Below are 16,803 nucleotides of genomic sequence, written 5' to 3'. Positions count from 1 at the left end.
GAAAGGGTTTTGAGGGATATGGACCACATACTGTTAAATGAGACTAGATTAATTTAGGATATCTAGTTGGCATGGATGAGTTGAACTGAAAGGGTCTGTTTCTAAGCTGTCCAACTCTTACTGTAAAAAGTATATTTAAGAGTTGACTTGTATCAGAAGAGTTGATTCGATCTTTGTGTTATTCCATTGTTAGGTATGTAAATATTTCCTTGAAGCCATAGAGAATAACAAATATGGCTGGTTCTGGGTCTGTCCTGGAGGAGGAGACAGCTGTATGTACCGCCATGCCTTACCACCAGGCTTTGTATTGAAGAAAAACCAGAAGAAAGAAGTAAAGGAAGAAATTTCACTAGAAGACTTAATAGAAAAAGAGGTAATGGAACAGTGTTTTCTGTAACTTATACTCGCCATTAGCTTTAAGGCACTCATGAAGACTTGTTCGGATGTTTGTTTATCTCTGGAGTATCTGCTTTCTTCTGTACTTTGATTATTCTTCTAAGTGTTAATATTGCAGAAAAAGTTTGAGCCAAGACCCTTCAGAATCTTCCACCGTTTACGTAGCCTAAGATATGAGTATGATGGCATTAGTGCTGCCAGAATAACACTCAACAAGCCAGCCACCTTCAAGGACAGTGATTGTTTTTTGACACTGCTGGCAGCAGACTCTGCATTGGCAGGAGGAGTAGATTGTGGCTGCACAATGTACTACAGCAGCTGTCGAAGCTTAGTTTGCCAGTGTGACTTCCTTACCTACCTAAAATACCAGAAAGCATGATATCATGGAATGCCATCAGCTCAAATTTTACCTCTGGTCGCAAGTATACTGAATTGCATATATTTCCACTCATACATTATTGCAGTTGAAAAAGGTTCCCTCAAACACCATCCTAGGAGCAACATCAGCACACGGACTTCAGTCCAACACTCCTCTGCCTCACAGCGCCAGAGACCCGGGTTCAATTCCCACCTCAGGCAACTGTCTGTGTGGAGTTTGCACATTCTCCCAGTGTCTGCGTGGGTTTCCTCCGGGTGCTCCAGTTTCCTCCCACAGTCCAAACATATGCAGATTAGATGAATTGGCCATGCTAAACTGCCCATAGTGTTAGGTGAAGGGGTAAATGTAGGGGAATGGGTGGGGTTGGGTTGCTCTTCAGAGGGTCGGTGTGGACTTGAAGGGCCGAAGAGCCTGTTTCCACACTAAGTAATCTAAAAAAATCACCTGGGATTTCACAATAGATACGTCTTTTTTAAATTTCCAGTGACACATAAACAAACATCTTTGAACACTTAAGGTTTCAATTGGTGGTGAGGTATATGCTGTTTTTACTTTATATTCAATAATCCTAAATATCTGGATAAAATAAAAATACAACAATAACTTGAGCTTTTATTTCTGTTGAAAGCAGTGCTGCACTACATATTCTAACCACATGGTGACGCTGAATATTTAAAAATCTACTGGGCATGTCTATTGAATTGCAATACATTCATTTATATTGAGTCTTAAATGGTTTGAATTACCTTGACTTCTTAACTCTGTAACAAGGTCAAATTTGCACCTGTTACTCACCAACATTGGAACAAAAGAGTAAATTATTATGTTGCCTTTAAATTTTAAGCGAGCAGCTTTGGGGCCGGATGTAACCAGAATCACCCTAGAAACCTTCTTGGAATGGAAGAAAAGGAAGAGACATGAAAAATCAGAAAAAGCTCTGCAAGAACTAGAAAAGAGAAAAGCAGATTTTAATGCTGGCAAAGCCTTTGGTGTATGTAGATTTTTTTTTTATTTGTTCTTTACCATTTATTGAAATGGTTTGTTCTCGTGCTAACTTCAAAAGATGCTTGATTATAAACCTACTTTCCATATGTAGGTGAGCGGTCGTGAAGTCTTTGAATTCAGACCTGATTTGATTAGTGCCGATGATGAAGAAGCGGATGAAACGCAGTACACACAAGAACAAGGCGAAGAGGTAATTCCAACTGCACAGAATAACCACTTTCTGTTACTGTCATTGTAAATTTTTGACTGACTCTCTTAATTTCAGATTGAAGAGACAGTACAAGTCAATGACATTGACGTTTCCCGGTTTGTGCCAATAGAGATAAATAATACTGGCATTACAGTGTCTACTGGATTTGAACGGATGGGTGCAACACATTCTGCAAGTTTACCTAAAGAAATGTCTAGTGATACTGATGGTAAGTGATGGAGTCCAGAAGTATTTTTGTTCGCATACTAAATGTCTTATTTAAAGAGCACGTAACAAAAGTCAAAATGGGAAGAATTAGCTTATTGCAAGTTTTCCGAGGCCAAATTCTAGAATTTGAGGTTAATTTGAATTGTATGTAATCATTTGTATGCAATTAGTTTAACCTTTAGTTCCTTCATATGTTGCATTGAATTGACTATTTCATTTTGTTCTATATAATTGACTTTGCATGAAAAACTTGAATTTATATAGCACTTTGCATGAGCATTTGACCTCTTAACATGCTATACAGTCAGTGATATGTACTCAATGTTGCGATGTAAAAAAACAGCCAGTATGCACACAGCAAACTTCCACAGGCAGCAGGATGATAATGATCAATTAAACTTTTGAGATACTCATTGAACGATAAGTATTGGTCAAAATAATGTGAGCAATACCCCTGGTGTTCTAAGAACCTTTGACAATTACTTAAACAGGCAGGGGGTCTTATTTTAATATCCTATCCAAAAGAATGCACCTCTGTCAATGCAGTTATCAATTAGAGAAGCAGTTTTGGGTTTTGTGCTTAAACAGCTGAAGTCATCTTGAACCTAGGATCTTGTGATTGTTGTAAATGCTATCAACTGAGCCAGGGTTGATAAGTACCAATATTAACTTTTCTTCTAAGGAATATCGATCCAAAACAATGGATAATTATAATGTTATTAAATAGTTTCATAATATACAATGATATTGCTAATTAATATACCATCTTGCTTTTGGTTGGATAGATTTTAGGAGTCGATTTTAAATAAACATAAAATTAGAATCATAAAATGATTATGGCACTGGTGTAGGCCATTCAGCCCACGGTTTATGGAATCAGAACTCACGCTATTCATAGCCCTGCACCATAGCACTTTAATGATTGTGCTTCAAAATTAAAGATAAAACATACTTGAAAGTAGCAGCATTATTAGAATTGCTTTAATTGCAAAAAAATGCAAATTATACATAAGGTAAACCAATGGGAAGTTCCCAGATATTAACCAGAAGGTTCCGTGTACAATTGATTTTTGTTTAAACCATACATTGCAAACATTACTGAATGTGCATTGTACACTTGAACAAGTTGAGAAGCTGATGAAAAATGGGAGAATAGCACAGTCCTGCAATGTTTTCCCCCAACTCTGGGATCTCAGTTATCAGAGGTCAGTAACTATCTCATACAGTTAGAAAATTGCATTCTGTCAAACCTATGACTGTGTCAGACTTTTGGCACAGAAAACTCTTAAATTTTAGTTCTTGAGGTTCAGGAGTTGCGGGTATGCTGGAATGTGAAAAAAGCAAAAAAAGCAGTTGATTAAACTTGTGGAATTAGAACTGTTACATGAAAAATAAGTTTAAAGAGATGTGTAAAAATAATTCTAAGCATGAACTGAGTTTGCGTGGCCGAATAAAAGCACCAGCGGTGAAAAGAAAATATTATACAAATTAATAGACATTCAGCAGTGAAGTAATTTTCATTCATTGAACAGGGCAAGAGCATGAACAAATTTTTAAAATTTTCAAGGCGAGGATTCATTTGATATGGTTTGTTGGTGTAGTTCAGTAAGGATGGGAATTGCAGGCAAATTGGGTAAAGTAGGGCGACAGCTTTGAATTTGATTGCCATTAACAAAGGATGCACAGTGGGTTGCCTTGGAGATTAGAAAGATGCAAGCCCAGGTTTGATTGATTGGACTTGAAGTGTGTGTTCGCGCGCAATGTAGCAAGAGAAGTCATTGTTTTGATGTGTGAATTGCAATCAGGTGTGAAGAAATTTGATATGAAGTAAATGGAGAGGTGCTATCATGGTCAACTCTATCGAATACATCAGATAATTTAATAGTGTAATCAGCTATTAGTTTGACTGTCACCACTGCAGTCTAATGGAACCATTAAAATAGCAGTATAAAATATGCTGAAATATTGCCTTTGTTAAAGGAAACTATAAGCTTGATAGCCTAACATCTGTTATAGGGATCTTGCCAGAATCCATTATTTAGGAGGTTGGAGCAGGGTGCTTAGAATATCACAATTTGATTAATCATTGTCGGCACAGCTGTGTAACAAGGAAATAATGTTTAATCTGAGCATTTTTGACAAAGCAACATTTACTTTGATAAAGTACAAGTAGATAGAGGAGTACCAGTGGATTGAATTTCCAAAAGGCAGTGAACAAGTTGCCACATCAGGAGTTGCTGCATAATGTGAGAATCTATAGTATAGCTGGTAATATAGTGTGGATAAAGGGCTGCCTAGCTAACAGGCAAGTTGGTGCTATTGGAGTACGACAGGGATCAATGCTTGGCCCTTAGCTATTGGTAATCTGTCGTTGATTTGGACAATGGACCAAATGTGTAAGATAACTAGATTTGCTGACAGTACCAAGATAGATGGGAAAGTAAGTTTGTTATGGTACGGAGGGATCCAGATGAACTGATAGGTCAAACACAAAGTTAGTATATTGGTATATCAAGTTATTTGGTAGTTAGAATGTTGTTTATTGAAAAGGAAAGGTAAGTTTTACTGCAGCTTTTAAATTTTGTAAGAACACATCTAGGATACTGTGGACAGTTCTGGTTTCCTTTTCGAAAAAACTCAGTTGCAATAGTATAGTTCAGAAGATTCACACAACTCATTTTTGGGATGAAGGAATTATTTTATAAGTTGAACAGGCTAAGCTTATATTCATTGGAGTTTGGAAACCTGAGAGGTGATCTTATTGAAGCATATTGATTTCTCTGTATCCTTCTCACTGTATTGGGAAAGCAGCCAACTGAATCAGAGACCCCTCCCACCCTAGTTATACTTTCTTCCATCCTCTTCCGCCTAGCAGAAGTTATAAAAGTTTTAATACATGTATGAGCAGACTAAAGAACAGCTTCTTCCTGTTATCAGACTTTTGAATGAACCTGTCAAATGTTAATTCTGATCTGTATCTCCCTGAACCTTCTCTGTGGCTGCAACATTGTATTCTGCACTTTGTTTTGCTACCTTGATGCATTTTGTACACTACGATCTGCCTGTATAGCATGCAAGACCGCATTTTTTCAGTGTATCTAAGTACATGTGACAACAACAAATCAATCAATCAAATGAAAAGAGAAATTGCTGAAGCAACTCAGCAGGTTCATTTGTTTTTTTGTTTCTGATGTCCAACCTCAGTTGTAGAGTCATAGAGTTGTATAGCACAAAAGTTTTATTATACAGAGACTGAATCGGATGGATACTGGGTTGATATTTGTTCTTTTGAAAGGGGCATAGTTTAAGAATAACATGCAATTCTCTTACGGCAAATGAAGGTTGTTAGAGACTGGAATTTTGTTCCTTGGAAGGTACGGAGGCTGGATCTTTAAAATTATCCAAGGTTGCGTTAGAGTTTTTGATAGTGAAAAGAATTGAGGGTTTTGGAGTGCAGACAGGAAAGTGGAGTTGAGATGGCAACCAAATGAATCAGATCTTATGGAATAGTGCAGCAAGCTTAAAGGGCCAACTGGCCTACTCTTTTTCTGTATTCATCTGGGCTAAATTTTATTTTGCCACATCAGCACCATCTAATATTTTGTAAACTTGCTATTAAGTTTTTGTGGTTTTACAGTTTAATGGCTTGATTTAAAATGCTGGTTATAAACTACTGAATAAATTGTGGTTTACTGACATGGAGAAAAAAGTGCTGAATTATTGGCTGAGTTCGACCATTTGATGTTGTATAAGCTAAAATTCTTTGTCTGCCAAAGGTTACTTGAGTCCAAGTCAGTTTCAAGGAGCATAGAATTCAGTTTTTATTGCACATGTAGCTTGTGTCCCACAATTTGGGGAGGAGCATTAGCTTAACCCATTGCCCTTCAAACTCCTTACCACAGTTTGTCAACTGAAACAGTAAATACCTTGTTACTTATAACTGTCTGAAATTCTCGATGCAAAAATGATTCTGGGTAATCCAAGATGGAGAACAGGAAAAATTTCTGGCTGTAACAGGCTGCTCCTTTTGTATTTGAGGTGATTTCCTCACATTCTGGGAGCAGCAATTACTGTTTTATATGCAGTTGCAATTGTTTTGAAACTTTTGGAGGAAAAAATTCAAAGCAACAGCATTTTTAAAAGGGAGGAAGACAGATAAAGGCAGCAAGCACATGGTCTGTAAGGGAGAGAGAGAAAGAAAACCCACACTGCTAGCTGACAGTGAATCTGTGTAGTTACTGCGTTTGCTGTTTGAATTAATGTGTTGCTGGACATCTGAGTGTGTCTAGGAAAACTTGACAAACAGCAAAATTCACAACTGATCTTGGAGGAACCTGTTTGGGAGAGGTCACAGCACAGAAACAGATAAGTAAATTGTTTTAAGTATAGGCTTGCTGTAAATCTACATTAGTGAGTACAGTGGGTTGTTTCTTGAATAAAGCAGAGAACAACGTAGGACTGATTAATTTAATTGCATTTATTTCAATGCAAGAGGCCTAACAGGGAAGGCAGATGAACTCGGCATTGTTAGGAACATGGGACTGGGATATCATCGCAATTACAGAAACATGACTCAGGCTTGGACAGGACTGGCAGCCTAATGTTCTCGGATACAAATGCTATAGGAAGGATAGAAAGGGAGGCAAGAGAGCAGGGGGAGTGGCATTTTTGATAAGCGATAGCAATACAGCTGTACTTAAGGAAAATATTCATGTAAATACATCCAAGGAAGTTATTTGGGTGGAACTGAGGAATAAAGGGATGATCACCTTATTGGGGTTGTATTATAGACCCCCTAATAGTAAGAGGGAAATTGAGAAATGAAGTTGTAAGGAGATCTGTTATCTGTAAGGATAATAGGGTGGTTATGGCAGAGGATTTTAACTTTTCAAACATGGACTGGGACTGCCATAATGTTAAGGGTTTAGATGGAGAGGAATTTAAGAGCATTCAAAAATTTTTGAGTCAGTATGTGGATGTACCTATCAGAGAAGGTGCAAAACTTGACCTGCTCTTGTGAAATAAGGCAGGGCAGGTGACTGAGGTGTCTTTGGGGGGAGCTCTTTGGGGCCAGCAACCATAATTCTATTAGTTTCAAAATAGTGATGGAAAAGGATAGACCACATCTAAAAGTTGAAGTTCTAAATTGGAGGAAGGCTAATTTTGATGGTATTAGGCAAGAACTTTCAAAAGCTGATCGGGTGCAGATGTTCACAGGTAAAGGGGCGGCTGAAAAATGGCAAGCCTTCAGAAATGAGATAACAAGAGTCCAGAAACAGGTATCTTCCTGTTAGGTGAAAGGAAAGACTGGTAGGTGGGGGGCAATGTTGGATGACTAGAGAAAGTGAGGTTTTGATTAAGAAAAAGAAGGAAGCTTATGATAAGTGTAGACAACAGAGACCGAGTGAATCCTGAGATATAAAGGCAGTCGGAGTATACTTAAGAGGGAAATTGGTTGGGAAAAAGAGGGGACATGAGAGTGTTTTGGCAAATAGGATTACCAAGAATCCAGAGGGTTTGTACAAATACATTAAAAACAAAATGATAACTAGGGAGCGAATAGGACCCCTTAAAGATTAGCAAGGCAGCTTTTGTGTGGAGTCGCAGGAGATGGGAGAGATACTAAACAAGTATTTTGTATCAGTGTTTACTGTAGATAAGGACATGGAACATACAGATTGTGGGGAAATAGATGGTGACATCTTGAAAAATGTCCATATACCAGAGGAGGAAGTGCTGGATGTCTTGAAACACAAGGGTAGATAAACCCCAGGACCTGATCAGATGTACCCTAGAACTCAGTGGGAAGTTAGGGAAGTGATTGCTGGGCCCATTGCTGAGATATTTGTGTCATAGATAGTCACAGGTGGGGTGTAAAAGACTGGAGGTTGGCTAACGTACCGTTGTTTTAAAAAGATAGTAAGGACAAGCCAGGGATTAGTAAACTGGTGAGTCTGACATCGGTGGTGAGCAGGTTGTTGGAGGGAATCCTGAGGGACAGGTCTACATGTATTTGGAAAGGCAAGGACTGATTTGGGATAGTCAACATGGCTTTGTGCGTGGGAAATCATGTCTCACAAACTTGGTTGAGTTTTTTTAAAAAGTAACAAAGATTGAGGGCAGAGTGGTGGACGTCATCTAAGTGGACTGCAGTAAGGCGCTCGACAAGGTTCCCTATGAGATACTGGTTAACAAGGTTAGATCTCATGGAATACAGGGAGAACTAGCCATTTGGATACAGAACTGGCTCAAAGGTAGAAGACGGTGGTGGTGGGGGGTTGTTTTTCAGACTTGAGGCCTGTGACCAGTGGAGTGTCACAAGGATCGGTGCTGGGTCCACTACTTTTCATCTTTTATATAAATAATTTGGATGTGAATGTAGGAAGTATAGTTAGTAAGTTTGCAGATGACACCAAAATTAGAGATGTAGTCGAAAACAAAGAAGGTTACCTCAAAGTACAACGGGATCTTGATCAGATGGGCTGAGGAGTGGCAGATGGAGTTTAATATAGATAAATGAGAGATGCTGCATTCTGGGAAAGCAAATCTTCGCAGGGCATATACACTTAATGGTAAGGTCCTAGAGAGTGTTGCTGAACAAAGAGACCTTGGATTGCAGGTTCTTAGCTCCTTGAAAGTGGAGTCGCAGATAGATGGGATAGTGAAGAAGGCATTTGGTATGCTTTCCTTTATTGGTCAGAGGATTGCATACAGGAGTTGGGAGGTCACATTGTGTCTGTATAGGGTGTTGGTTAGGCCACTTTTGGAATATTGCGCTCAATTCTGGTCTCCTTCCTATCGGAAGGATGTTGTGAAACTTGAAATGGTTCAGAAAAGATTTACAGGGATGTTGCCAGGGTTGGAGGATTTCAGCTATGGGAAGAGGTTGAATAGGCCACTAGCCTATTCAAGTGACTCTAACTGCTGTTTTTCCTGGAGCGTCGGAGGCTGAGAGGTGACCTTATCGAGGTTTATAACATCATGAGGGGTGTGGATTGGATAAATAGACAAAGTCTTTTCCCTGTGGTGGGAGAGTCCAGAATTAGAGGGCATAGGGTCTAGGGTGAGGGGGGGAAAGATATGAGGGACCTAATGGGCAAAGTTTTCATGCAAAGGGTGGCATGTGTATGGAATGAGCTGCCAGAGGAAGTGGTGGAGGCTGGTACAATTGCAACATGTAAAAAGCATCTGGACGGGTATATGAATAGGAAGGGTTTGGAAGTATATGGCAAATGAGACTACATTAGATTGGGATATCTGGTCGGCACGGACAAGTTGTACGAAGTGTCTGTTTCTGTGCTATACTTCTCTGTGACTCTAATTGCTGCCTTTGGTCATTTTTTAAATCGAGCTGGAAGAAAATAAATAGTTATGTTCCCCATTCTTAGTTGAAACAACTGGGTTAACTGAATTGAATTAACCTAATTTTTCCTTGGTATAATTTAGCAGATTTATTTTTCTTCGCAATTTTTTGTTCAACAGCTAAAATCTATTTTGTTTTATTGGAAAGAAAACGTTTTTTCAAAAACTGGACATGTTGAAATGAAATTTGCAAAGAATTATTAAATTAGATTTAATAGAAAATGTGCAGGAAATAGAATTTTGACCACAACTATTTGCTTGTTTAACTGCATATTATGATATATATTAGTGCATATACAGTTAGTTTTCCCTGAAAGACTTTTTGGTCAGTTTAACTCTTTAATTCTCTGAATATTTAAATAATGATTAAATTCGTCTTTGCAAAGATGACCAGTTCTGATACTAATTTCTTATCTTTGCCACCTATCCTAATATTTGCTTTTCACCGTAGATACACTTGTACATTCTGATTTCTTTTTTTTACAGAAAATAAATTAGCTGAGGCCTCAGGCGGAGTTGCTAATGGAAGTGAAGATGGTAAGCTGGATGGGGAACTCGAAGACAGTCATATCGATGGTGTCCCTGTTGATGAAAATCTCTTCACTGGAGAAGATCTTGATGATTTAGAAGAAGAATTAGATGACTTGGATTTGGAAGATTAAGGAATCTTGGAAACAAAACTTGTTTAGTACAAACTTGGAGATCAAATTCGAAAGACTTCATATTAAATAAACACCTGACTGATTCCTTCAATGTTTGACCCCCATAGACCTTTCTTGTGCTGTTTTTAAAATATGCAGAAATATGATATATGTTGACCCTTCCCATGGTCACGTATTGCCTTGTAAACCACTTATAGTTAAGATCCACCTTTAGAAAATTGTCCAAAATGAGTAAACAAGTATTTACAAGCATTGCCAATTGTAACTTTGAAATTGAATATTAAAACAAGTTATTTATTCTGTTGGGAAGCAAATATTTTAAATGGCTCAAATGTAAATTTTTATTTTGAAGAACGATAGCTATTTCTTTTAAAAATAATGCTTTTGACTCATTATTTTGGACAAGAAAGCTGTTTGAACCACCAAAACATAGGATATGAAATTGTTTACTTAAAGAGACAATGTTAATCATTTCAACTCGAATTATTCTGAAGATCATTTCTATGTGGAATATTTCTAATGTGATGATCCAGGTATTGAAATGCCTAGCGCCACATTAAGCAGTGCATCAAGCACCACTGGTGAGTCCCTGGTTTGAGTTTATAATGATGAAGAGTATGAATCGGCAGTGTTACATATTGTACTCCTTGAAATGAATGATGCAGTTGCCCAATATTGAAATTTTCCTGGCCATTTATGTCTGTGCAGGTTGTAAATAAAGTGTATTTGAAAAAAATAGTTTTTGTATAAATCAGTTGTTTTCATGCCCCTTTGCTTTGTCGTGCATTTTATTTTACAAAATAGTAGAAAATGTTAGATGTGCTATTATTTACACAATTTAAAATGCACATGTTCCACAAAATACTGAATACGTTATCATGGTTTAAACATAGCAATTTGTCAAGTATGACGGTTTCTGACCCTTGAATATGAATGACGTGCCTTTCTCTCAAATACAGCAATAAAGTATAGTTCAATGGTTCCTTCAATTCTTCTATTTGAAATGATGGCAAATAATGGGTCACATTTTTGGAAAAAAGCAGACAAGTGAGTTTAGTATTTTAAGTTTAGATGTGTGTGAAATTGTACTTTTTACATGTATATGCAAAACATTCACATTTTCATGGAAGCAATACATAAGGAAGGTTTTCGAGCCCAATCCATTTCACTCTTGCAGGGTACTAACATGGCCATTTCTGTTGTGGCACTTTTTTTAAGCAAATCTAAACCGTTAAGTAATGAGCAGGTTAGACCAAGGAGAGCCAATGGATGTTATGTACTTGGACTTCAAGAAGGCGTTTGATATGGTGCTGCACAGGAGGCTGCCGAGTAAGGTAAGACCCCATCGTGTAAAAGGCAAGGTGCTAGCATAGATAAAAGTTTGGCTGTCTGACAAAGCAGAGGCTGGGGATAAAAGGGTTCTGCTCAGGATGGCAGCTGGTGACCTGGTGTTCTGCAAGGCTGTGTTTGGAACACAACTTTTCACTTTATTAATGATCTAGATGAAGGAACTGGGGGTATTCTGGCAATGTTTGCAGACAATACAAAGATAGGTAGGGGGTCAGGGAGCATTGAGGAGGTGGGGAGATTGCAGAAGGATTTGGACAAGATAGGATGGTGGGCAAAGCAGTGGCAGATGGAGTACAATGTGGGAAAGTGAAGTAATGCACTTGGTAAGAAAACTAGAAGCATGAGCTATTTTCTAAATGAGAAAATTCACAAGTCTGAAGTGAAAAGAGGCTTGACTTCTAGTCTAGGATTCTCTCAAGGTAAGTTTGAAGGTTGAGTCAGTAGTTAAGAAGACAAATGCAATGTTAGCATTTATTTTGGCGAGGACTTTAATATAAAAACAACAATGTACTTCTGAGGTTCTATAGGCTCTGGTTAGGCCACATTTGGAGTATTGTGCTCATGTTTTGGCCCAATATCTCAGGGAGGATGTACTGGCCTTGGAGAGTATTCAGTGGACGTTCACTAGAATGGTCCCTGGAATGAAAAGCTTAACATATGAGGAATGTTGAGAACTCTTATGGAGTTTAGAAGGATTGAGGGGAGGATCGGGTGGCGCGGTGGCTCAGTGGTTTGCACTGCTGCCTCGCAATGCCAGGGACCCGGGTTTGATTCAAGCCTTGGATGACTGTATGGAGTCTGCATGTGGCATTCTGCATGTGTCTGTGTGGGTTTCCTATAGGTGCTTCAGTTTCCTCCCACAATCCAAAGACATGCCGGTTAGGTGAATTGGCCATGCTAAATTGCCCATGGTGTTAGGTGCATAAATCAGGGGTAAATTAGGGGAATGGGTCTGGGCGGGTTACTCTGCAGAGGGTCGGTGTGGACTTGTTTGGCTGAATGCCTGTTTCCACACTGTGGGGAGTCTAATCTCATTGAAACTTACAGAATAATGAATAGCCTGGACAGAGTGGATGTGCGGAAGATGCTTCCATTGGTAGAAGAGACTAGGATCCAAGGGCACAGTCTTAGACTAAAGTGGAGACATTGTAGAACAGATAAGGAGAAACTTCTTCAGCTAGAGTGGTGAATCTATGGAATTCACTGCCACAGAAGGCTTTGGGGGCCAGGTCATTGAGGATATTTAAGATAAAGATAAAAAGATTCTTGATTATCAAGGGTTACGAGGAGAATGAGGTTGAGAAGCTTATCAGCCATGATTGAATGACCGAGCAGACTCGATGGGCTGAATGACCTAATTTCTGCTTCTACGTCTTATGGTTAACTTTTAGTTTTTCACAGTTGATGAACCTCTTGTATTTCCATTTTTTTTTGTTTTAAATAATCTGGACAGCATCTAGTTCATTAGTCTTTGTCATTTATTATTTGCACTGATCCAGCTAATGAGCCTCTAAAATTTGACTTAATTGCAAAGGAAATCAGGTATAAAAGTCAGTGACAGGTGGTGAGGAGTCAATAGTATGAAAGAAAAGCTTTATCTCATTCTCTCCAATCTGCCTGCTGCAGATGTATCGATCAATGTATAATGTGATGTTATCACTGTGCTAAATACATTTGACTTGAAATAGATCCAGCAACTCAATACGACAAGACCACGAGGCATTGTGGCCATCAGCACAACCAAATTGTCACCATGTGCAGCCTTCACGCCCTGTTGTATTATCTGCATTTGCCACAATCTTCAGCCAGAAATGTAAAATGTTGGATCCATCACTGCTTTCCCCAGAGACCGCCAGCATCAATGCCATTCTTTGATTCACTCCACATGGTATCAAGAAATAATTGGAGGCACTGGATAATGGGAAAGCTGTGGACTGAATTTGACTAACTATGATGTTAAGGAGCTCTAGAAAAACTCAATCAAGGGGAAAGCTCTTCACTGATTAGAGTCATACTTTGCACAAAGGAAAATTATTGAATTTGTTGGAGGTCAGGCATCTCTGCAGGAGTTCCTCATGGTAATGTTCTAGGCCCATTTTTGGCAGCTTTATTAATGACCATTCCTTGATTGCAAAGTCAAAAGTGGGAATGTTGCCAACAACTGTATAATGTTCTGCATCATTCATGATATGTAAGATACTAAAGCAATCCATGATCTCGTCAATATCCTTCTGATTCACCAATGCCTGTCTATCATCTGTAAGTCAAGAGTGTGATGGAATACTCTCCACTTGTGTGGATGAATGTAGCTCCATCAACACTCTAGAAGCTTGATACCATCTAGAACAAAGCAGCCAGTTGATTGACACCACATCCAAAAACATTCAGCACCCGTATCGCAGATGCTCAGTAACAGCACTGTCTACAAGATGTTTTGACCCTCATCCCTGAATTGAGGAAAGATTGAGAAAGTTGAATTTGTGTTCATTGGTGTTTAGAAGAATTCGAGTTAATCTCATTGAAATATTAGGTTGTGTGGGGGTGGTGAGGGAGAGGGTGTACTCACCCTTGAAACAGAGTCTAAAATTCTGTGACACAGTTTCAGAATAAAGAGTCTGCGTTTTAAGATGGAGGTAGAAAGGACTTTATTCTTCGGGTCAATAATCCTCAGAATTATTTAACCCAGAATGCAGTGTTGGCTTGAACATCAAATATATTCAAGACCAAGTTAGATTCTTGATATACCAAGTTCACAATCAAAGTTCAAAGATTCCATTTATATATAGATCTTGTTAGATTTAATAGAACATTTGTGATAAATCTTACCCTGTTTTCAAAATATGATCATCAAAGAACCTGACTTGATGCAGTTGATTTTGAATTATTCACATTTAGAGGATAAACAATAGGAGTTTCCAGTTGAAATATCATCACTGAAAATGAATTGAACGCATTCCAGCATTTTCTCATAAAATAACAAAACAAATTGCACATATTTGAAATCAGCCTTTCTTCTCCCTTCACTTACCATTGCTGTCTTTGAGTGCTATTCCACTACAAATGCAAAATATTAAAGTATCTACCAATTTCCCATTAATTCGACAGTCTCATTCCTTAAAAGACTAATGTTTACATAAGATATTGTCTAAATATATAGACAATAGGTGCAGGAGTAGGCCATTCAGCCCTTCTAGCCTGCACCGCCATTCAATATGATCATGGCTGATCATCCTTAATCTGTATCCTGTTCCTGCCTTATCTCCATAACCCTTGATTCCACAATCCTTGAGAGCTCTATCCAACTCTTTCTTAAATGAATCCAGAGACTGGGCCTCCACTGCCCTCTGGGGCAGAGCATTCCACACAGCCACTACTGTCTGGGTGAAGAAGTTTCTCCTCTGTCCTAAATGGTCTACCCTGTATTTTTAAGCTGGTGTCCTCTGGTTCGGCACTCACCCATCAGCGGAAACATGTTTCCTACCTCCAGAGTGTCCAATCCTTTAATAATCTTATTTGTCTCAATCAGATCCCCTCTCAGTCTTCTAAACTCAAGGGTATACAAGCCCAGTTGCTCCAGTCTTTCAGTGTAAGGTAATCCTGCCATTCCAGGAATTGACCTCGTGAACCTACGCTGCACTCCCTCAATAGCTAGAATGTTTTTCCTACAATTTGGAGACCAGAACTGCACACAGTACTCCAGGTGTGGTCTCACCAGCGCCCTGTACAGCTGCAGAAGAACCTCTTTGCTTCTATACTCAATCCCTCTTGTTATGAAGGCCAGCATGCTATGTTTGTAGAACCACTTGCTATCTCTTTTTATATTTCTTGTTAATTTCATTCTAATGTCTTTTTTTTAAGTCATGGTCTGGAAAATCTTTAAAAACTAGTAATCTTGTCCACTATTAATGTTCATTGCATTGTATGTCTTTTTGAATTTAAAATCATCCATAATCATCTCCTGCCTAAGGGTGTGGTGCAAGCTGATTCAGTCAAGATATTCAAAGGAGAATTAAACAATTATCTGAAAAGGAACAAAATGCACAGCTAAGGGGAGAAGGCAGGATGACACAAATGGCACTTTCAATTGGAAAGCCTGTAGAAATAATGAGTTGAATGGTCCTCTTCTGTGATGTAACAATTCTCAGATTTCTTGTACACCACAGTTGGAATATCTTTTTCTAGAAGTCTTCTCTGATAATGGAACTTATCTTTGTTGAGAGTTAGAAAATAGCTCCTAAAAAGACTACTTGTCATCTTTTTACCTATTTTGTCGATCTACTTTAGTCAATTCTTGCCTTCATACTTTTTTACTTGCATTTCAAATGCTGGTTTCAGACCCAAGTTTCTCACATTCAAACTGAATGTGAAATTTCACTGTTTTATGATCATTCTTGCCTAAATAATTTATTATGTGATCATTAATAAAGTTTATTTTATTTTTATTACTTAATATTTCATTGCAACTTTAAAATAACTTATTGACTGGTTGCTTTTGGAATGCAGTGTTTTCAGAAACTGTCCTGCATACACACTACAAACCCATTCTCAAGGCCACCTCTGCCAATTGATTCATACAATTGATAGGGAGAATAAAATCACACATCAATGCAAAATCCTGCAGATGCTGGCAATCTGGAATAAAAAGAGTTCTGGAGAAACCCAGCGCATCGAACTGCATCTCTATACAGAGAAATTGTTAATGTTAGCTCCTTTTCTCTCTACAGATGCTGACTGACCAGTTGAGTTTTTCTAGCACTTACATGTTTTTTTAAAATCTCATGATAATTGTACAGCCTTTCTTATAAGCCATTTAATCTTGTTCTTTTCAACAATCATCTGCTTGTCATATCTACTACATTTGTCCTGGATATAACTTCCCTAACCTGTCAATTTTAAGACTCCCTTTTGATATAGCTTCTAGAGGTGGAAGATCTATAAAGTATATGATAATATTTCACAAACTCTTTCCTTTGTAGCAGGAATCAGGGTGGTTGATGTTTACATTAGCTTTTGGGCCTGATAAAACTCATACCATAAATCGTGTACCTTCAACATTGACGTTGAACAATTTGCAACTCCAATATTGGACCCAAGTGTCAGTATGTTTTTTTTATCAGTGCCAAACACTGTTGAATTAGTTGAATCTGTTCTCCACCATTCATTATAATCATGCTTGTTCATTCATCTCAATATTCTGTTCCTGCTTTCTCCCCATTCCCTAGTGGAACTCC

The 16,803-nt window shown here is 38.3% G+C and overlaps 1 protein-coding gene across 1 annotated transcript in view; it reads left to right on the top strand.

Moving 5' to 3' along the window:
- Positions 1-10,989, top strand: part of zc3h15 (zinc finger CCCH-type containing 15) — a 34,028-nt gene extending 23,039 nt beyond the window's left edge. Inside the window, exons 6-10 of the mRNA XM_072579052.1 lie at positions 194-373; positions 1,620-1,766; positions 1,872-1,970; positions 2,046-2,199; positions 10,047-10,989. Coding sequence (XP_072435153.1) covers positions 194-373; positions 1,620-1,766; positions 1,872-1,970; positions 2,046-2,199; positions 10,047-10,222 — 756 coding nt within the window. The 3' untranslated portion in view covers positions 10,223-10,989. The remainder of the gene's footprint in view (positions 1-193; positions 374-1,619; positions 1,767-1,871; positions 1,971-2,045; positions 2,200-10,046) is intronic.
- Positions 10,990-16,803: the final 5,814 nt, after the last annotated feature.

Source organism: Chiloscyllium punctatum, chromosome 10 (genome assembly GCF_047496795.1).
Source record: "Chiloscyllium punctatum isolate Juve2018m chromosome 10, sChiPun1.3, whole genome shotgun sequence".
Classification (NCBI taxonomy): Eukaryota; Metazoa; Chordata; class Chondrichthyes; order Orectolobiformes; family Hemiscylliidae; genus Chiloscyllium; species Chiloscyllium punctatum.
Note: the sequence above shows the minus strand (reverse complement) of the source record. Positions and strands in the feature narration are given on the sequence as shown.